The sequence below is a fragment of the Lampetra fluviatilis genome, chromosome 16 (assembly GCF_964198595.1).
Source record: "Lampetra fluviatilis chromosome 16, kcLamFluv1.1, whole genome shotgun sequence".
Classification (NCBI taxonomy): Eukaryota; Metazoa; Chordata; class Hyperoartia; order Petromyzontiformes; family Petromyzontidae; genus Lampetra; species Lampetra fluviatilis.
Window position 1 is genome coordinate 11488524 of NC_136290.1, and position 23014 is coordinate 11511537.

General features: G+C 48.5%; 1 protein-coding gene across 10 annotated transcripts in view; it reads right to left on the bottom strand.

Annotated features, from left to right (window-relative positions):
- The window catches only part of LOC144936532 (neuron navigator 2-like), a 127559-nt gene that overhangs the window by 40685 nt on the left and 63860 nt on the right, over window positions 1-23014 (bottom strand). For all 10 annotated transcript variants that reach the window (XM_078863712.1, XM_078863711.1, XM_078863710.1 and 7 more), the window contains 4 exons: window positions 16494-16955; window positions 6765-6884; window positions 3106-3244; window positions 143-584 (listed from right to left, as the gene is read on the bottom strand). In XM_078863712.1, the coding sequence (XP_078719838.1) occupies window positions 143-584; window positions 3106-3244; window positions 6765-6884; window positions 16494-16955 (1163 nt within the window). The remainder of the gene's footprint in view (window positions 1-142; window positions 585-3105; window positions 3245-6764; window positions 6885-16493; window positions 16956-23014) is intronic.

A 23014-nucleotide genomic window follows, 5' to 3' on the forward strand; every position in this document is an offset into this window, starting at 1 on the left:
GGACGTTGAAGGTTACAGGGCAAGAAACAAGTTTCAACGAACGCAAAAACGCGATGAACAGAAGAAAAAAAACCTGCGACATGTACCGAGCGAGCACGGTGTATTCTCGCGCGTGGGGTCGCCGGCCCCGTGAAACCCTCACCCGTGGTCTTGAGCTGCGTCACGCGGCTGCTCATCCTCGATGAGGCGGCCCCGGCTGGCGTGACCGCCCCACCCGCAGCCGCCGCCGCCGTCGTCACCGCCGCCCCCCCCGCCGCCGTCATTCCGCCCGTCGCAGCCGTCGCGCGGCTCCCCATCCCGTACTGCCCGGCCACGGGGAGGCCTCTCCTGCGGGCCCTCTTCTCCCGCTCGCCGTCCCCTCCTCCGGCCTGCGAGCTCCCGCCGCCCGCCTCCACCGAACGCCGCCCGACGGCCCCCCACTCGCCCGCTCCGCCACCACCGCCGTATCCACCGCCGGCTCGGCCCGTCGTGCCGGAGCGAGTGTCGGCACGCGAGTCCGCTTTCTTGCGGCCCTCCCGTGGGAGGCTGCAGTACCACCCCGAGCCGCCCTCCCCCAGAGAGCACTTCTCCGCATCCGTCTTGAGCTGTCGGGATGTTAACGAGCGAACAGGATTAAGCGTGCCACTTGGTGAGGTTGCACGGTGGCAAGGAGGCTCATTGTTTTACTTTATTCGCCACTTACCTTCTGTATTACTTTGTCACCTAGGCCTTGCGTGCAAAAAGAGACCTGTGATCTCAGTGGGCGCTCACCTGGTTTAATAAAGATGTTGATTGATTTGTTGAAACAAGGTTGCAGCCAACCTGTTACACAACTCTGGGTTCTAAAATGTAATTATCAGTCGATCGCTCAGCTCAGTCACCAATGACTGCTCACAAAATAAATCACGTAAAATGTGCTGTTTCACTTGACTTATTCCAGTCCTGAGGATTAAACCTTTCCGTTTGATATACATGCTATGAAGAATGTAACGGCATATAAAAGGTTTGCCCCAGGTGTGGATAAAGAGGCCTTTTAAAGTGGGGCACCATGGTGGCACAAGGATATTTATCTCGCCGGCTATGTAGGAGATTGTGGGTTCGATCCCTGACCCTGACAATGCCTGTTGTATATTTGGATGCCGTGTGGATATTTCTCCGGGTCTTCCAGTTTTTTCCTCTACATTTGGAAACATGTATTTAGATCATTTACTATAAATTCCCACATGTGGTGAAATAAGCCACTTCGATGAGCTCTAGAGTGTGGCAAGGTCGCCTCTGCACAAGAGTTAATAGCTCATTGGGCTCTACCTGGTGAAATAAAATAGTTTTCGTTTCAAGTGAGGTCATCTTTTGGGATGGTGTATACCACACAACGTGGTGTACTGCAAGCTGCCAGAGGCCTGAATGGAAAGTTACTCATCTAACACAACAGCACAATTGGAATTTCATTTGAGAGAAAAGGCAAAACTACACCGATGTAAATAAGATCTATGGGACCAGTGCTTGTTCTGGGAACTAAAAGCCAGGTGGACTTGCACGGAGAAATCTGGGAGGGGAATTAATATCCTCAGAGCAGATGTTGCTAAGTTCCATCGGAAGCATTCTGCTTTTAAAATAATTTAAGAAAATGTACCCAATTGAATCGTTAAAACGACACCGGTTAATTTTCGCCAATGGCAAAAATCCATGTGTGTTCTGTGAGCGTACATGCTCTTTTGAAACACAATTCTATAACAAGCCATTCTGTATTTTTTTTACCCGAAAAAACTAAATTAAATAAATGTAGAATTTTATGAACCCAGTGCCAGATGAAGGCCTCCCAATGCCCTTCGACCGTGTAGGTTTGTTGACCACACTTCATCACGCTGGTCAATACGGATCGATGAAGGGGGGTCACCAGGACTGATCCAGACATTGCGCACCACTCACGAACTAAGGTCACCAGGTTCAGCGTGATAACCACTGCGCCACCACACCACCCTCTTCCTAATTATCCGCTCCTTATTTTCACTGCACAATCTTTGTTGCCGACTATACTTCCCCGTTAGAATTCAAGCGTGCCGTCGCTCAAAATGAAGGCCATAGGCTTGTGTGCGCGCATGACGTCTTGAAATTGGAACCCTGAGTTCACGATGTCCCTTGTCCTTCCCGACATCTGCATCACGTTATATTCTCTTTATATTTGTGCAGAGAGACAGCCTTTGGGAAAGTGGCGATGTTATTCCTCCCGGAGCCCACAGAGAACAGCTGTCTCGTATTTACATGGCGGTATCAGTGGAGGCCCAGGGAAACTCTATAGCAATGAGACCACTGGAGTGTACAGCTGCAAGTGTCTCAAAGGAAGAGGCTAAAACTGTACAGCAGGCATGCAATTAGCGCATCCATTGATCATGCATTATTACGCTCTCGATACGCGCAGCAAATCGTGAGGGGAAGAATCGATGGTTTGCAATGTTGGCCAATTGTGCAAATTAGCTCCAAACGCCATGTTCAGGCTGATGGTGATACGATACAGACAAGACAACAAGAGAGGGGGGGAAATACAAATGAGACAGTAATACTGAGCGCACGAGATGATCAGCTGTGATCCCGAATCGTGATCCAGAATCACGACGATTCGCCGAATCAGCGGAGGCGTGACCGTTCCTCGTGTTCACGCGCAATAGCACGCGTCTTCTTTTCTACGGCTGATGTAGGTGCAGAGCAACAACTACAATTTCACATTCAGGTGGTCAAGCCGGACAACTGCGTCAGGAGCAGCGGAGTGCATCACCGTGATGTGCTGATCGGGCATCACGTCGTTATATTTTGTACGGTCTGTTCTGGATGACCACAGTCGCACGCTACTGGAGAGTTTTACATTTTCCCATTTTGTGCATCAGGTATCTACATCTGCCGTGGTTTGTGCAGGATGCGGTTTAGGGTCGACCATGAGCTTCGCCGAAGATCAAAGCCACGCTTACCAGAACATTGTTTTTAGTTTGTTGTCCTTCCACCGCACCTCCGTTTAGCACGGTTAGCTACTATCGGTGCGAAAAAAGTTCAACATACATACATTCACGATTCCTGTTCACGAGGATCCCTATCATTGTCGTCATCGGTCGTTCAAACGGCCGGGGCTCTCACCTGCAGGCTGAGATTCTTGCGGCTGTTGGTGGGCGTCGTGGGGTAGGAGCTCACGGACGAGCTGGTGTTGAGATCGTCCGTGCTGATGTTGTCGATGGTGTCGCTGAGTCCACTGCTCACGGAGCTGCTATCCTCCCAGCTGAGGGCACAGGGACGAACGCAGCAAGAGTGAGAACGAGCTCGCACACACACACACGTGTGTACCAACTAGCAAGGATAAAGATCGCGCCGCGTACCTGTTCACAAACTGTTGGGTCAAGTGCTGTTAGTGAGCACCTATGAGGGGGTGAGTGGCCAGCACCACGACCGGCTGCATTTGTCTTCCCAGTGGCGACGTTTACACACTGTGCCAGGGCGAGTCGACCAAGGGGGAGGCCCAGGACCAGGTCAAATATTCGCCACTGCTATTGCTCATGAGCGGGAATCAAACTCGAGTTGTCCAGTGCGCAGCGCGCTGCAGCGAACCGCGGCGCCACGGCTGTCCGTGAACACAAATCGAACGGTCACGTGCACGAATATACGCACGCACACACGTGCACACCAAAACACTGGCGCACACACACACCGCCGACACACCGCCCCACGCATTCGTACGCGCCGAGGCACCCGCACGAACGCGCTCAGACGTGCGTCCCCCGCCACCCCCCCCCCCCACCCCCCGCCGAGCACCGCACGCGACACTGCCAACATGGCCAGCCGGGAAATATCACTTCAGCGACCGCGTTTCGTGGCAGCGCGGGAAGAAAGCCCGCTCCCTGTAACACGAGCTCGTTGCATGTTTTGCAGTTACAGGGCTGCGTTTGTTAATGACGACAGCAGTGAAGTGTTCTATGGGCAGCCACGTGGCTGACTGCAACAACAACAAACCCAGTGTTTTTTCCTGCACATTACCTCAAGTCACCCTTGAAAAAGAGATTCGGAATCGACGCCGGACGTCACGTGATGGATGATGAGGACCTCCGCATGCCATGCAGGTCGTGTTTGGTGGTTTGACCATACTTCACCACACCAGATAGTGCTGGTTGGTGAAGGCGGGGAGCATAGATTAGGAGAGTAGAAGTAATGGACAACAATGGATTTGACCTCACTCCATACAGCCTGCTGCTGCTGCTGCGCTTTCCAGAGGCTATAATCCCTGTTATTGACAGTGATCGCCCATCCAAGCACTATTTAGGCTCTGCCCTGCTTGGCTTCCAAGCTCTGCTGAGATTGGGAGATTTGGTCTCAAATAGGTCTTTAGATTAAGGATACCAATTCTAGATTATTATTTTTAAATGACAGCACCATCCAATTTGCACGGTTGACTATGTAAGGTGCAAAATAAGTTCAACGTATATACATAGATGCAAATTGTACAGTTCTAAGAAAAAAATGTATGTTTAGTGATATTAAATTTCGACCGTAATAATGAGCCACGTAGCAGCTGTACCGGGATGATTCATTGCACATTAAAGGGAATAATTACTCCCAATCGATTTCTCACAGAATTCACCATTCACGGTGGAGTTGAAACCCCCTTTTGTTAACCGTGATAAAACCAATTATATAGAGTTAGCATTGATCATCGTCAGCATCATGGTTAACTATCGTCTAGCCCATGGGTCAGCAATCTAAATAACAAGAAAAGACTTTAAAAAATGTATTCGGAAAAAAAACCCTCAATATTTCAAGAGCTGCAAATGCACTGCGGTGAGTACGAGACATTGGGGTCTCCTTAATAAATAAATAACTGTCACGGAGCGATCCTTAAAGAGCCGTGTGAGGCTCCGGAGCCGCAGGTTGCCGACCCCCTGGACTAGCCACTGCCGGATGACGGTCGCCCCATGCCAGCACTGGCAGAGCCAGTGTGGGGGGGGTGGGGTGGCACGTGCCCCCCCATTGAAATCCCTAATTTCGATCGGATCATTGGGGTTTATTAGTAATAAATCAGCATTTTGCGACCCCCACTGCCACTGTGTAGCATAGTATTACGTGCCAGGGACTCTATGAGATGATAGGACAATAGTCTGAGTCCATAATTGGCAATAAGCAATAAGTAACGACAAAGCAGTTATAAGTGACTCACAGAATTGTGCGCAGTTGCGTCTACAGCACACGACTTCCCTGAAGGTATCAACACCTTCAGCGAGCGCGATGCCAATCACACAACGCGGTTCGAATTCGACCGTCGATCGATGGCTGCGTCATCGCCGCACACGCGTCGAATAAAAAGCAAGGGACACATTCTTACTTACTAACAACTCCTCTATCATTTTTCATTGCTGGAGGGGTTGCCCCCCCCCTACCTGAAAATCCTGGCTCCGCCATTGCATGCCGGACGTCCTTCGCGTAATAATACTACTCAAGAAATTGCATTCACATGTCGTTTCCACCTCTCCGGGTATTTCTTAGATATTGTTCTTCCCATGATATGTTCCCGTGATATTGGATCTAAATAGGTGGCAACCTCCACCCCCCACCATCTCCCCCCCACCATCCCCCACCACCCCCATTACAAAACATTTTTGGAGAAACATAAACAGCATATGGGCGACGTCTCGGTAACATGATTACAGAAATAATGCCAGTTAATTGGACAAAACAATTGTGTAAAACCATAGCACGGGCTCCTTCGAGTAATCGCACCAACCTGATGCGTTAACAACATTCCCAATTTCAAGACTACACACGATTCCGGCGTTACAACTTGCGATGACGACGTGCCGTAATTCCGTTACCGCCGAATCGACCAATCACAGATCCCCATTCTCTGAGTTCCAATGCCCTTGCTCAGTGGGGACATCTGCGTGCCACTCTCGTGAGAAACACACACACACACGCACACTCAGCAACGGAGTGGGTGTCTTGACAATAATTCATAGCTTACAATAAGATTATTAAAATCTCATTGTCCAGGAAGTTGGTGGCTGTCATTGAGAGTAGTCAGATTCAGTGGATTAAAAACCTGGATTAATCGGTGCATTGCGCATGGGGAGATTGATTATACCGTTTAAAAAAAAAACTATTCTAAGTTGATTATAAAGTCTTCAAGTGATGCTGGCATGGGTTAGATTTATATATGGTCACGTGGTTGTTGTTTTTTCCCAAGACTCCTCTCAAGTCAAACCAATCAATAGAAATGCAAAACTAAGACTGCTCACAGTTTCTGCCACTTGGTGGCAGAACGGTGGCGGTAGAGAAGGCAACACAAACTGTGGAGAGGTGAGAGATGCGGCAGTGTGTGGGGGGGGGTGGGGGCTGGGGGGTTGTGGAACAAAGTGGGGAGTGGTGGTGCCTTAGCCAGTGTACTCCACTACGAACCCGGGCCACTTGCGTTCGATTGCCGGTCGTGGCTAACATCAGCTGTCGAGTAATTTCAAAATCGGCACTGGGCCTCCCCTAGGTTAACTCAACCTTAAATGAGTGCTTGATGCAGGCCATAAATAGTCAGCACTGGGGAGATAACGACGGCCGGGCGTGGAGCTCTCCACACCACCCCATCCTTCGCCGTGTCAGACTTGGCAGGTGCTCACTTAGAGCACTTGCCCGACAGCCTGCAAAAGGCCACACGGGGGGGGGGGGGTCTTTGTGTTTGGGGCAGGGTGCCATGTGGAGCGTGCGACAGATGGGAAGGGGCGAGGTGTGGGTTGGGCGACGTGAGCTGGGGTGTGGGGCCTTGCCTGTCTCCTTCTCCCGGGGTGAGGGACGTGACCCGCGGGACCTTGGATCGCGCTTGGGGGCCCGGTTGAAAGAGGCTCAGCTTGTGGCTGGAAAATCCCGATCCGCCGTCGGTCAAGTACCTGTCACACGCACACATGCCGCCCAACGCGACGGTCAACAGACAGCGCGAGCGGACCGCGCGATCCCGCACGCAAAGGGAGGTATCGACCAACGCTGTTTACTGCTGGTTGCAAAATTTCACTCGCAGGATATTGGCAATATTCTTTGCGAGGCTCTATCCCACATTGTGGCATCTTCAAGGGGTAACGTTTAAGATTGCCAAATATGCTTATACTTCTGATGCTGCTGCTGCCTTTTGTAAAATTTGCCTCTATAATTATATTGATGATGCTCATGAATATATAATGATCATAACATGCTTATTATGATAATGATGCAGAGGACAAAGCTTTATCCTCCTTCTGTTTCGGATGACAATGATAGGTTTCTCAATATGATGATAATGATGACAATGACAACGATGGCTGATGACTATGCTTTAACAGTTTGTGCAGCACCTCGATTGCTTGCTCCCGCCACTGCTGGCAGAAGGGCCCTCCCCCGTCAGAGGGAGTTCTGGAGAGCCCCTCTAGTAGAGGGCATTTGTCCTTCTCTTCCACACTGGCCAGACATCATCGAAGAGTTGGGAGTGCCCACAGTCTACTCCACCACACGCGACCTGCCGATCGACGAACCGATGACGCTTTAAGGGCCGCCAAAGCTCACATGGGCTACAGAGAGAGAGCAGTTGCATGTGAGAAAAGAGGGCCAAAGAAGAACCCAACAGCACTTGAGCAACGATGTTATTATATTTTTATTTTACCTGGGTATGGCCAACTGAACTGTATACCTCTTTTTCAGAAGCGACCTGGCCACAAATGACAGCTCAACGAATTGGCTTATCACGTGGAAATGTATAGCAGCCAAATATTCTAAACGCATGATGATTCTAAATGTGGAGGGAAAAACTGGAGGACCCGGAGGAAAATTCCACGTGCCCACGGGGAGAGGGGCACGCAAACCCCAAATATACAGGTGTCGTGATTGAACCCATGACGTCCTGCATACCAGGCGAGGGAGGTAACATCTTCCTAATGGTGTGCCCCAATTCCCCGCGTGATACGTTTGCGGATAAAATTAACATAATAATGCAGGAGACGCTGTACAATTCATCAATTAACTCTAACCACCGCGCACTTGGCTTTAAATGATTGATAAAATCTGTTGCCCATCTGTGCGACCATGTTAATTGGCAGCTGAAATCAGAACCTGTAATTCTCTTGTGAACAACGGGTGGTCAAAGGGTTCTCAGAATGAGCCAGCAGCCACTAAGTGCAATAGTTTATTTAAAAATATCTCATTAACTACGCATGGATGGGATTCGCCAATTAAAATAAATTATTACAATGCACGTGCGTGTGCGAATGTAATGTTTACAATTTATACAAATTATTTGCAAATGATAGAATGCAACATTTTTTGCTAATCGAGTGAACAAAAATTATACAAATGAGAGAGAAAATGCTGATAAATACAAATGAGATGGGCAAAATTATTCAATTCTTGAGTTACATTTTTGACCCAGATGCGTGATAATGCATCGAATTGCCGAGTGACAAGACGCACGTCCATGTAACAGTCCTCTTGTATGTATGTTGAACTTCTTTCGCACCGTACGTAGCCAACCACGCTAATCGGAGGTGCAGGGGAAGGACAACAAATCCACTGCTGGATGAATGTCTGGCCATGCCCTGCATGTCAGTTGACCGTACTTCACCACTCTGGGGAGGGTTGCTTTGATAAAGTTGAATAAAGTAAATTAGATTATTTTCCCCTGCGCTGCCCTCTGCTGTCCACAACATAGCCATGCAGCACCCGATAACACCTGGGTGTGCATGTTGATATATATAATGTATTGCGTGTACATTTCCACATGGACAAAAAAAAACCACTCCCCATGAATTTGTATTATACAATCTGATATTTAAATATAACCACGTATGTTTTTCTTAAATCTAAGAATCGCTTGAGGTTTGTGTGATGTTAATCTGTGCTTCACAGGTGTGCCTCAGCTGCATTGCATAACCTTTAACTTCCTGTAAATATAGAAATCTACCACTGGATCAGCGTCTTGCGTGGTCCGCGCGTATTTAAAGCAAGGAAAGTTACAATGTGTACATGCAAATAGCCATGTGCTTGTCAGATACCTCTGAACAAATCGCCCATAAAGTTGCCCCGATCTCATCTCAGGGGATCACGGCTGCTGAACACACTTGAAGCCTTGTGAGTACTTGGACGTGTGACCAGCAGGGCTGTCCAGGTATCATAGGTTTGTGGCTGCAAGAAGTGGCCGGGTGATGGTGGTGCCGTGTGTCGCTCTCCGTTGTATGCGTCGGTTCGTTTTATTCTGGGTTCTGAAGTTTCCTCTCATGAGACAAACTCTAATCCACGCTTAAACTCAAACGTCGGAATGCAGGACCCCGCTGCAATATATATTTTTTCTAGGCTCATTGAGATTTTCCTGAGTAAATAATTTACATTGTTATTGCTATTAATGAAAACGTTACATTACTTAAAGACGGCGATTCAGTGGATGTACTAAATGGAGCTCTGTTCCAAATGGGAGGTGCGGTATAAATAATACATGAAGATGATGATGTCAGTTCATGCACTGTGCAACGATTCCAGTGACCTGCCGCAGATAAACGTGAGGCGTGATACCGAAACCTGTCCTGAACCACCCCACCCCCACTGACCAGCACGGTGAAGTATGGTCAAACTGCTGACACAGTGACTGGAAGTGAGAAGAGAGGTCGCCATTCAGCAGCGGATTGCTATATGGGCCCGTGAATTAATATTTTAAAAATTATGCTTGTCTGGCAGAAAATTAGTCTACGTGCATTTGCCTCATTACTGCAAAAGGTCAGAAATCTTCAATAGCTCATCGAACGAGAAGAAATGAAAACTCAACGAAAATTATTATCGTCACGCAATTTGTTGAGTTTATCGCGTTCGCCACATGCGCCCCCGCCGTTCCATTTGCCTCGCCCAGCATATCTGCAGTTTTCCCCACGATTGTACTTTTAATGCGGTTGATAAGGAGGATTGCCAGTTTCACCCCGCACCCCCTCCCTCAAGGTTACGGGAAATGTGGGCCCCCAGTGCAGATGTGGTCGCGACACGCGAGCTGTTACCGCTGGATCGAGCGCCACTCTGTCCTGCCGAGAGCAACGCTCTCCGTGGCACTGTGGGGGAGACTGTGTCCGTATAATTCGGCCTCGCTGCCACGGCTGCTAACCCACACAAATAGAATTCTTTGTTTGTGCATCACCCCCCCCTCCCCCCCGCTTCGTTTGATGTTACCAGTGGCTCCGAGAGACGAAATCGACGCACATTTACGAGGCGTATAATGATTCACCGCTCCCCCCCCCGTCTTCCCTACTCTGCATTTCATTGTCACGATTCCGTACTTCAATGCGAATCAATAATCTGTAATTTTCCGCTCTTGTTGTTTCGTTTGTCAGATTTTCTTTTTGCTATCTCCGTTCAATAGTTCATTGTGGCGGGTTGTGGCGTGTCGGCACGGCGCTCACAAACCGGAGGCGCCGAGTTTGATACCCAGCCCGAACCCACGTGCAGGGCTCAGTTTGTGCGATTTCGCGTTTGTGCGCCTTACCTATTTCTATCCAAAACCTGCTATATTCGGTTTGAATTCACTCCACATGCAGCTATGCAGTGGGACGTGGGACATTGTGTGTGTGTACTGTGTGTGTGTAGTGTGCGTGTGTACTGTGTGCGTGTGTACTGTGTGCGTGTGTACTGTGTGTGTACCGTGTGTGTGTACCGTGTGTGTACTGTGTGTGTGTACTGTGTGTGTACTGTGTGTGTGTACTGTGTGTGTGTGTACTGTGTGTACTGTGTGTGTGTGTACTGTGTGTGTGTGTACTGTGTGTGTGTGTACTGTGTGTGTGTGTACTGTGTGTGTGTGTACTGTGTGTGTGTACTGTGTGTGTGTACTGTGTGTGTGTACTGTGTGTGCGTACTGTGTGTACTGTGTGCGTACTGTGTGTACTGTGTGCGCTACTCGCTAGGCAGCTGTCTTCCCCTTGTGCACCCTTTTTAGGAACGCATCTCCTGCTGCTACCGCGTTGAGCGAGGGAACATGGTAAAGACATGAAAAATACAATTTCTTCTTTTGCTGCAGCCAATGTATCCCCCCTCTGAGATAGATTCAATTGTCAGGATTCAAAGTTATTCGACTTAACTATTTACTAATTTTTATATTGCGCTAAATGCCTCTCGTGGCTGGAGGCGGGCCCACGTAAACCTATTACGTACAACATTTACGAATTGAAAAAGGTTCAATTCTTGAACGTGTTTCAATGCACGTATCATGCGATGTACATGAATCGATGTAAATTGACGCATCGTAATACACCCACTGTTTTACACCGCCCCAGGTATTCAAGGCCGAGCCAACCTCGTGGAGGACCAGAACTGGTTCTGATATCACTCGCCAGCGATGTGAGCCACAGCTGAGAATTTAACAATTGTCCAGTGCACACTGACCACTAGGCCACAACACCCAAGGAACACTGAACACGCACACACTACGGTTACCACCTGTTACGGTTTGCCCTCAATCATCCTCCCTTCGAGGTGGCCGCGCTGGAAAATACTCGAATAAGTCTCGATGTTTGTCCATTGTATTAACATTCAACAGCTCTCTTATAGTCCTGCATTGAAATATGCACCTCCCGATAAACGTTCCGGTTCTTTGTCCACCTCTAAAGTGGCAACCGTAACACACACACGGACACACGCAAAGGGCAAGGCTGGATAATTGCCCCATCACCCCCTACCCCATCACCCCCCTTTCTCTGCTGCCCGCCCCCACCGCGCACACGCGCCACGCGTCTCGTGCCAGCAGCGGGCGACCATCATCGCGCTCACAAAGCCAACCGCGTTCCACCCCTGCCGGCGTGCACAGGCTGGGTTATTGGTGGGGGGGGTGGGAGGGTGATTTGTGGAAGGGAGGTGGTGGTTGTGGTGGGTGGATGGCGTGGGGGGGGGTTGCCACGGCTGTCTCGACTTAACAAGTGGCCGCGCAAACCACGCGGCCGGCCAGTTTTGGGAAGGAAATGACCGCTCTCTGCGGCAATTTCTCGCTCCCCCGAGTGACTCCGATTTGCATAGAAGGGGGTAGGTGGGGGGAGGGAATCAGCAATGAGGAAGAGGTTTTGGAGCGGAGGCTTTTTTTTGGCTGGGAGCCAGCGCACAGCACCAGCTCGGATAATTCCCTTGTTCGCAAGTTTTACAAAAAAAAACCGGGAGGCTCTTGTGGCGCGGGGCAATAAGTGGCGCATTGTCCGGGAGCCTCGAGGTTCCACGCGTGAAAAAAAGGGCGCACGGCTCCCTAAACAATGGCTTTCTTTCTTGGTGAAAAAAACCTCACTGGCGTGCGAGATTTTGAACGCAGATTCGTCTTCCTGTGGGGCCTGAGCCCGTCTGTAAATCCGCGGCATTGAGATTCTCTTCACGACTCCCCCCCCTGTACCCCCCCTCTCGGTTTTTTTTGTGGTCACCGTTGCATTTTTTCTAAATTTCTGCGTTACATGCACATAGCGCCTTTGTTGAATAATGCCCCATCGCCTGCAATAGAATTTGTTACACGTACATAAATGTAAAAAAAATTTGGGCTCTTCATTTTAGCTTCAAGAAATTACTCTAAAACGTGGTCTTTGTCTGCCGACTGCTTGAGACAAATTTTCAAATAGCCAATGGCATTCCCTACTGAGGGACCACAATGCGATGGAAACCAACTGATAGCCGCCGTATGGAAACATGCCACAGTGGAACAGTGAAGCTGACGACTCCATAGCATCTCAGATGTAATGCTGTCTTTATTTCACACTTAGCTGGTCTTTTAAAATAGTATCATATCAAACAAAGTCGTTGCCCTTGTTTGATATGACAATATTGTATTAACTTAGCTGGTCTTAATTGATCTCGGAAAAGAACATACTTGTTACTAAATATTTCACTTAAACCTCTTTACAACATGCCTTGCATAACAGCTCATATTCATAAGAGATTAAAAAAAAGCTGTCTTCTGAAACGCATTTATTGCAGTTTTTTTGCCTTGTCAATTTGGCCCCGATAATGGTACAAAAAATGCAAACAGCATCATCCTCAGCCATTGTCCTTCCACTGCCGGATGAAGGCCTCGCCAAGCCATCGGCCCATCGCTCACGGTCCTCTCGGGCGAGTTTCCTCGTTTAGCCGCCACTCATCAACCCTTCGAGAAACGTTTCCCAAGCGCCAATAAGAAAGACGCCTCTGAACTAACCCACGTGTCCCCTTGACCCACGTGTCCCCTTGACCCACGTGTCCCTAATTTAAATGTTTCGGTGTAATTCCGAGTAACATCACAAGGTTCAAAAACAGCCCACGGGCCATGAAACAAAAGCCCCTCTGGAAGGGATGGACGCTGTGACCACTGAATAATGTTCATTCGTGATCAAGACAGGGGCTCGAACCAGTCGCCCTTGAATGTAAAGGTCACCTGGCCACCACTCATGGTGGCTGGCGAATGGCTTAGTTGAATCTGCTCGTTTCGTAAGTATGTACGTTGAACTTATTTCGTGCTAATCAGAGGTGTGCTGTTTGCCGATTAAAAAAAAGTGATTCGCTTTTGAGCACTCTTACCCTTCTGAGAAAATTCCCAAAATTAGATAACCAACTCAACATTCCACAATCGCCTTTTCTTTTTGATCTGTCTGGCAAACAAACTAACTTGTACTGTGTAATGAACAGGAAGGGGGGGAAAAACACATGGGTAGAGAGCAAGACCGGACTTCTGTTAAGAGCCAATTTGTTGCAAACAGCTGGAGACCAGGAAACCAGGAGAAATTAAATTAATTCGGCCAATTAGTCATCTCATTAGTCAACCAGCCACCCCACCATGTTGCCCGGAGAGCAAGCGAGATGTTTTAATGAGAGCGCATACCTGCTACACCCTTAACCGCCCTGAAGCATCGCACTGTTGCGCCTCCCAAATGCTCGCTTGCTCTTTTGGCTTGCTTCTACATTCTGGACGCAGCCGTGGTTGTAACAGCACAACAGGACTTGCAACCCACAGGTCGCCAGTTAAATTCAATCTCCCGGTGCGGCAGTCGAGGCAATGTTGCAGGTTTATTAAATCTCCTGTGCCGCATGTCGAACCAGCGGAGTAAATGGGTTCACCACGGTTTATCGACCGGCGTTGGGTACTTCCACATCTTCCAAGAAGTCTGATAGGCATGGAAGAGTAGGCCAAAATGCTGTCGAGTAGAGGCTCTTCCTCCAACAGTGGCATGAGCAAGCAATTGCAGGGTTGTACTTTTACCTTTTTACCTCTGCAATCTAGCGCAGTGCATCATGAATCAGCGTCGCCTGTCAAATCTGTCACGACAGCTTAAGATGGCATTTCATTGGGAATGCCAGCAAATCAAATGGTGGCTTCGTAACTGTGCAATATTTACAACCGCTTCAGCTAATTAAGGTACCTACCACCCTCTGAATAAAAGATATCTGTGCGAGTTAAAGCATAAATGTTTATAGAGCCAGTAGCAGCTTGGAGCCATCCGAGTTGAATGATACGGCGACACACGGCGAGATGTGGAGAGACCACTGCAAGAAGATATCGGCGAAGGAAGCAGTCGTGTCCCATCAAATAAAAAAGGCCAAGGTACAAAGATGAAGAAGGCGTAGAATTCACATGCCATATTTACAGATGTTGAACAGTAAACGTACCACGTTGGAGGGTGTGTAACATCAATGCAACGGATTCATCGATTGAAACCAATCCTTGAAGCTCAAGATACCTGCGTTGCATCGCGCTTGTGAGAATGCATTATTTTCGATTTGTTTACGTTGTGTGTAATGGATCCACGTGAAGGCTGCAGCCACAAAAGGAACCACACAATGCACCGATGTGAGGGGGGGGGAAAAGATTTTTAAATCCAATCATAACCATGAATTGTGGTGATTCGTCTAATCACGGGTGAATGGTCACAGCCCTATGATGCGGACAGTGAAAGGTGCAGCCCTGCGATCGCTTGCTTATGCCTCTGCGGAAGAGCCTCCACTGGAGAGGGTTTTAGAGGGTAATTGGTCTCCTCTTCCACGTTGGACAGACGTGCTGGAGCGTAGTTTGTACATTCACCGTTTACCATCCCACCGCACAAAACCTGCCGACTGACTAACCGTGGTGCGACCATTCATAATGCTGAGTGCACAGAGGCGGGGAAGATTCCACCTTTAGTTGAGGGCCACGAATGGCCCTGAATGCCCATTTGAACAAAACTAAATTTTAACTCTTTTTTTAAACTATAAAATCAAACTGGAATGGAGTTGATTTAGTCATTGACCAAATCGCCCTGAATGCACTCAATCTCATCAGATCGTGAAAGCTAAGCAGGCTTTAAGTCCGATTAGTGCTCATATACAGCATATGTCTGTGAATACAGGTGTTTTCTACGCTTGGGCTGTGAGATGCCTGCAGAACTGAGAGCAACAAAGAATAATGAAATAAACACGTGCTGACCGCATCTCCCCTCGTGTGTGTGGTGGGTTGTCTCCAGGTACTCCCATGTCCTCCCACATGAAGCTGTACTTTCATCAACGGAATTGGACAAACATTCCAATGTAGTAGCAGGATGCTCTTGATAAAGTATCTTGATATTTCATATAAATACGTACATATATATGCTTTCATGGGTAAATAAAGGACATTATTCTATCAAAAGCCCTCGGGTATTATTCATTGGCTACGGTGGCATATAAATTGAGGCTTGGGTAAAATTAGAAGTGGTTGTGGTAGAGTTCCAGATGATGTGCAGATGAAGGGCATGATTGTGTTTTGTTCATAAAGGGCTGTTTTGTCCCTGCTTTGGTCATGTCACTCTGCCATTGATCTTTCTTCCCTTTATATTCTCCCCTGTCTCTTCGGCTACGTTGGCCCTGATATGTTTTGTGAGTTTCCAAGTGTATTTGTAAATCGCACCGAAGTTCCATGGCATTTTAAGTGATTAATAGATGAAAGTCATTTATCGTCGATTAAGATTTTCTTATTTTTTCATTTTAAAATGTTTGCCCCAAAGTTATTCCGATCATGCCATGGGCAGACATGTCACGGGACGCAGGATCCAATCGGATCCTTTGCAGAGCAGTGTGACCCTTTGTGTTTGAGACCGGCCCAAGGAAGTGGACACCGCTGAGCTACCTTTGAGATCCCATCAAGGGACCTTTGGTCTACACAGTCGGGGCACCACTTTCCCACTCGCCCTGCTACAGAGAGTAGTGTTTGTTGCATGACAATCAAACCGATATATCTTTAATTTCGCAGTTGGGATTCAACCAAATAAAGAGAACCAAATTTCATGCCTTTTTTGTGTATGTATGCATGTATGTTGAAAATCTTGTCGCACCGCATGTAGCCAACCGTGCTAATCAGGGCTGTGTGTGTGCACGCACAGTCACCGTCGCTGCAGTGAGACTATCAACTCGCTACACCTGAGAACCTGATCACATCACGGGCGCGGCTGCCTGTAATCAAACCCAACGGCGCACGCTCAGCACTATGATATCCTGTAGCCACCCAGCCTCCTCTCAGTCACAACACAACACGACCATCGAGGGCAGGTTACCCGCTCGTGCGCTGCCGCCTGTACAGGCTCTTCCCCAGCAGGTCGCCGTCGCTGGCGTATCCCGACACCTCCAGGTCGTCGCACTCGATCACCAGCTCCTCCCCGTCCTCCTCGTCCTCGTCCATCACCTCGTCGTCCTCCTCCGAGAACAGCTCGCACGCGCCGGGCCGCGCTTCGTGGCCGACGCGGCCCGCGGCCCTCGGCGGCCCGCGGCCGTAGCAGCGCCCTCCTCCGTCCGCGGGCACCGTCACGCCTGACCGGGGCCGTCGGCCGGGTCCCGCGGCCCCGCCGCCGGAACCGCCGCTACCGGCGGTGGCTAAGGAGGAGGTGGAGGACGCGGGGAAGCGACCGGTGCCCAGGGACGGAGCCTCGCCGGCCTGCATGCGAGGGCTGCCCTGGTGCTCGGAGGCGGTGTCCACCCACGGGGGCCGTCCCGTCGGGCCGAAGCCGGCCTTCAGCGAGCTGGGCAGTGCGAGCGGACAGCGAGTCAGCGGTTAATGCGTGAAGCAGAAAATCGACGGCGATTATTTGTACGTCCGTGTACACAAAGTCATTTTTGGGGGGAAATATGCCGCTGCACGAGTGCCTCTCTCTCGGGCGGTGTAGGTCGTGGGGGTTCTTTGATCGGACTGCACGACGCTGGCCATGGCTGGTTCGTGAAGGCGCCGAACAGAGACGCTGGAGCGGAGTGCGGTACAACAATGGGTTGTGCCGCACGCCCTCTTCTGACAACCCAGCTCTGCAGCAGCCCACAGCACCTGTGTCATGCACGGCGATCGCCCATCCAAGCACTCCCGGCCAAAACCAGCTTAGGCCTCCGAGATGGGTCAGGATCGGGCGCAATCCAAGTGATTTAGCCATCAGCTGATTTGACGAAGAAAACATGTTATAAAACTTATCGAAAATGATGTTTCATTATTATTAATTCAACCTTTCCTCACCTATTGCCACCCCAGTAAATTTTATTTCAGGATCACCATCGGATTCAAGAATAGTTTTGTTGGTCTCGTTTTTACAGTCTCGTTTGTATTATTTCTCTTGGATATTGTCATGTCTCGCTTGCACAGTTTTGTTTGCTCCATTATCCTGAAGGTGATATTCGCATATTATGTGCAGAAATGTACACACGTTCTAATTAGTCATTACCAGAGGTGTGGACTCGAGTCATGTGACTTGGACTCGAGTCAGACTCGAGTCATGAATTTGATGACTTGCGACTCGACTTGGACTTGCATAACAATGACTTTGTCCCACCTATGAGATGTGGACTCGAGTCATGTGACTTGGACTCGAGTCAGACTCGAGTCATGAATTTGATGACTTGCGACTCGACTTGGACTTGCATAACAATGACTTTGTCCCACCTATGAGATGTGGACTCGAGTCATGTGACTTGGACTCGAGTCAGACTCGAGTCATGAATTTGATGACTTGCGACTCGACTTGGACTTGCATAACAATGACTTTGTCCCACCTATGAGATGTGGACTCGAGTCATGTGACTTGGACTCGAGTCAGACTCGAGTCATGAATTTGATGACTTGCGACTCGACTTGGACTTGCATAACAATGACTTTGTCCCACCTATGAGATGTGGACTCGAGTCATGTGACTTGGACTCGAGTCAGACTCGAGTCATGAATTTGATGACTTGCGACTCGACTTGGACTTGCATAACAATGACTTTGTCCCACCTATGAGATGTGGACTCGAGTCATGTGACTTGGACTCGAGTCAGACTCGAGTCATGAATTTGATGACTTGCGACTCGACTTGGACTTGCATAACAATGACTTTGTCCCACCTATGAGATGTGGACTCGAGTCATGTGACTTGGACTCGAGTCAGACTCGAGTCATGAATTTGATGACTTGCGACTCGACTTGGACTTGCATAACAATGACTTTGTCCCACCTATGAGATGTGGACTCGAGTCATGTGACTTGGACTCGAGTCAGACTCGAGTCATGAATTTGATGACTTGCGACTCGACTTGGACTTGCATAACAATGACTTTGTCCCACCTATGAGATGTGGACTCGAGTCATGTGACTTGGACTCGAGTCAGACTCGAGTCATGAATTTGATGACTTGCGACTCGACTTGGACTTGCATAACAATGACTTTGTCCCACCTATGAGATGTGGACTCGAGTCATGTGACTTGGACTCGAGTCAGACTCGAGTCATGAATTTGATGACTTGCGACTCGACTTGGACTTGCATAACAATGACTTTGTCCCACCTATGAGATGTGGACTCGAGTCATGTGACTTGGACTCGAGTCAGACTCGAGTCATGAATTTGATGACTTGCGACTCGACTTGGACTTGCATAACAATGACTTTGTCCCACCTATGAGATGTGGACTCGAGTCATGTGACTTGGACTCGAGTCAGACTCGAGTCATGAATTTGATGACTTGCGACTCGACTTGGACTTGCATAACAATGACTTTGTCCCACCTATGAGATGTGGACTCGAGTCATGTGACTTGGACTCGAGTCAGACTCGAGTCATGAATTTGATGACTTGCGACTCGACTTGGACTTGCATAACAATGACTTTGTCCCACCTATGAGATGTGGACTCGAGTCATGTGACTTGGACTCGAGTCAGACTCGAGTCATGAATTTGATGACTTGCGACTCGACTTGGACTTGCATAACAATGACTTTGTCCCACCTATGAGATGTGGACTCGAGTCATGTGACTTGGACTCGAGTCAGACTCGAGTCATGAATTTGATGACTTGCGACTCGACTTGGACTTGCATAACAATGACTTTGTCCCACCTATGAGATGTGGACTCGAGTCATGTGACTTGGACTCGAGTCAGACTCGAGTCATGAATTTGATGACTTGCGACTCGACTTGGACTTGCATAACAATGACTTTGTCCCACCTATGAGATGTGGACTCGAGTCATGTGACTTGGACTCGAGTCAGACTCGAGTCATGAATTTGATGACTTGCGACTCGACTTGGACTTGCATAACAATGACTTTGTCCCACCTATGAGATGTGGACTCGAGTCATGTGACTTGGACTCGAGTCAGACTCGAGTCATGAATTTGATGACTTGCGACTCGACTTGGACTTGCATAACAATGACTTTGTCCCACCTATGAGATGTGGACTCGAGTCATGTGACTTGGACTCGAGTCAGACTCGAGTCATGAATTTGATGACTTGCGACTCGACTTGGACTTGCATAACAATGACTTTGTCCCACCTATGAGATGTGGACTCGAGTCATGTGACTTGGACTCGAGTCAGACTCGAGTCATGAATTTGATGACTTGCGACTCGACTTGGACTTGCATAACAATGACTTTGTCCCACCTATGAGATGTGGACTCGAGTCATGTGACTTGGACTCGAGTCAGACTCGAGTCATGAATTTGATGACTTGCGACTCGACTTGGACTTGCATAACAATGACTTTGTCCCACCTATGAGATGTGGACTCGAGTCATGTGACTTGGACTCGAGTCAGACTCGAGTCATGAATTTGATGACTTGCGACTCGACTTGGACTTGCATAACAATGACTTTGTCCCACCTATGAGATGTGGACTCGAGTCATGTGACTTGGACTCGAGTCAGACTCGAGTCATGAATTTGATGACTTGCGACTCGACTTGGACTTGCATAACAATGACTTTGTCCCACCTATGAGATGTGGACTCGAGTCATGTGACTTGGACTCGAGTCCGACTCGAGTCATGAATTTGATGACTTGCGACTCGACTTGGACTTGCATAACAATGACTTTGTCCCACCTATGAGATGTGGACTCGAGTCATGTGACTTGGACTCGAGTCAGACTCGAGTCATGAATTTGATGACTTGCGACTCGACTTGGACTTGCATAACAATGACTTTGTCCCACCTATGAGATGTGGACTCGAGTCATGTGACTTGGACTCGAGTCAGACTCGAGTCATGAATTTGATGACTTGCGACTCGACTTGGACTTGCATAACAATGACTTTGTCCCACCTATGAGATGTGGACTCGAGTCATGTGACTTGGACTCGAGTCAGACTCGAGTCATGAATTTGATGACTTGCGACTCGACTTGGACTTGCATAACAATGACTTTGTCCCACCTATGAGATGTGGACTCGAGTCATGTGACTTGGACTCGAGTCAGACTCGAGTCATGAATTTGATGACTTGCGACTCGACTTGGACTTGCATAACAATGACTTTGTCCCACCTATGAGATGTGGACTCGAGTCATGTGACTTGGACTCGAGTCAGACTCGAGTCATGAATTTGATGACTTGCGACTCGACTTGGACTTGCATAACAATGACTTTGTCCCACCTATGAGATGTGGACTCGAGTCATGTGACTTGGACTCGAGTCAGACTCGAGTCATGAATTTGATGACTTGCGACTCGACTTGGACTTGCATAACAATGACTTTGTCCCACCTATGAGATGTGGACTCGAGTCATGTGACTTGGACTCGAGTCAGACTCGAGTCATGAATTTGATGACTTGCGACTCGACTTGGACTTGCATAACAATGACTTTGTCCCACCTATGAGATGTGGACTCGAGTCATGTGACTTGGACTCGAGTCAGACTCGAGTCATGAATTTGATGACTTGCGACTCGACTTGGACTTGCATAACAATGACTTTGTCCCACCTATGAGATGTGGACTCGAGTCATGTGACTTGGACTCGAGTCAGACTCGAGTCATGAATTTGATGACTTGCGACTCGACTTGGACTTGCATAACAATGACTTTGTCCCACCTATGAGATGTGGACTCGAGTCATGTGACTTGGACTCGAGTCAGACTCGAGTCATGAATTTGATGACTTGCGACTCGACTTGGACTTGCATAACAATGACTTTGTCCCACCTATGAGATGTGGACTCGAGTCATGTGACTTGGACTCGAGTCAGACTCGAGTCATGAATTTGATGACTTGCGACTCGACTTGGACTTGCATAACAATGACTTTGTCCCACCTATGAGATGTGGACTCGAGTCATGTGACTTGGACTCGAGTCAGACTCGAGTCATGAATTTGATGACTTGCGACTCGACTTGGACTTGCATAACAATGACTTTGTCCCACCTATGAGATGTGGACTCGAGTCATGTGACTTGGACTCGAGTCAGACTCGAGTCATGAATTTGATGACTTGCGACTCGACTTGGACTTGCATAACAATGACTTTGTCCCACCTCTGAGATGTGGACTCGAGTCATGTGACTTGGACTCGAGTCAGACTCGAGTCATGAATTTGATGACTTGCGACTCGACTTGGACTTGCATAACAATGACTTTGTCCCACCTCTGAGATGTGGACTCGAGTCATGTGACTTGGACTCGAGTCAGACTCGAGTCATGAATTTGATGACTTGCGACTCGACTTGGACTTGCATAACAATGACTTTGTCCCACCTATGAGATGTGGACTCGAGTCATGTGACTTGGACTCGAGTCAGACTCGAGTCATGAATTTGATGACTTGCGACTCGACTTGGACTTGCATAACAATGACTTTGTCCCACCTCTGGTCATTACATGCACGGATTGCTGCGTATGTCATGAGCTTGAAAATCAATATTAATGGACGAATCAATGCATTGTGACACCGCTACAGAACGTAATTGGCCAAACATCCCAACTAGGGAAACTTCTCAGAAAATCCCGACTCAGCTGAAGCTTTTGCTGAATGAGCAGAGACTGTTATTGTTAGAGCGTCAATACTTTGTATTGTTCTTCTCTTACAACAGTTTTATTTTAATTCAAACCGAGGATTCTCAAACTCTCAGTCACAGGCCGCTTCCTCCGGGAAGCCATCCTTCTTGGAGTACAAAAGTAAATAAATTAACGCCGATCAACAGCGGTGTGTGTGTGGTTATCATCTGCACAATAAAGTGGATAATCTGTACGTGTTTGTATTCACGCTCAGCCAATCCGAACTGATCAGAAATCGGTTGAAAGCGAGTGAAATAAAGTTAACGTTAATGAAGTCGAAATCATGAATAGAGAAAAAAAATCCCAACCATTCAGATAAATTGGCTAATTTCCCCCTCCATTATTGCATGTCCATTGCACCATTTACAATAGCATGGCGCATGCAATAAGCCCACTTTCAAAATCATACAATGAATAGGCGTGTGCCATGGGGGGGGGGGGGTGTGTGTTGTGTTCTGGCTGGAGGGGGAGGCATTGTGAATGTCAACGGCTTGCCACAGAAGCTGTGTAATAATCAAGCGAATTGAGCCGATTGCTTGATTCTGGACGGCTGGGCCACGCCAAGGTCAAGAGGTCAGCCTTTATTTGAGAAATTTCGATTTAATAACGGCGCGATACGGCGACCGTGGCACGTATCGCCTTATGAACGAGAGATGAAAACAACGAAAGTCGCTTTAATCTTTTGCTGTGCAAGCCTACGCTGGATTGCGATTGTGGCCGGGGTTATATTGCGGCGTAAGCGCTCTAAGCCTTGTTGTTGCCGAGGGCACTGTAAATAGAAGCCACA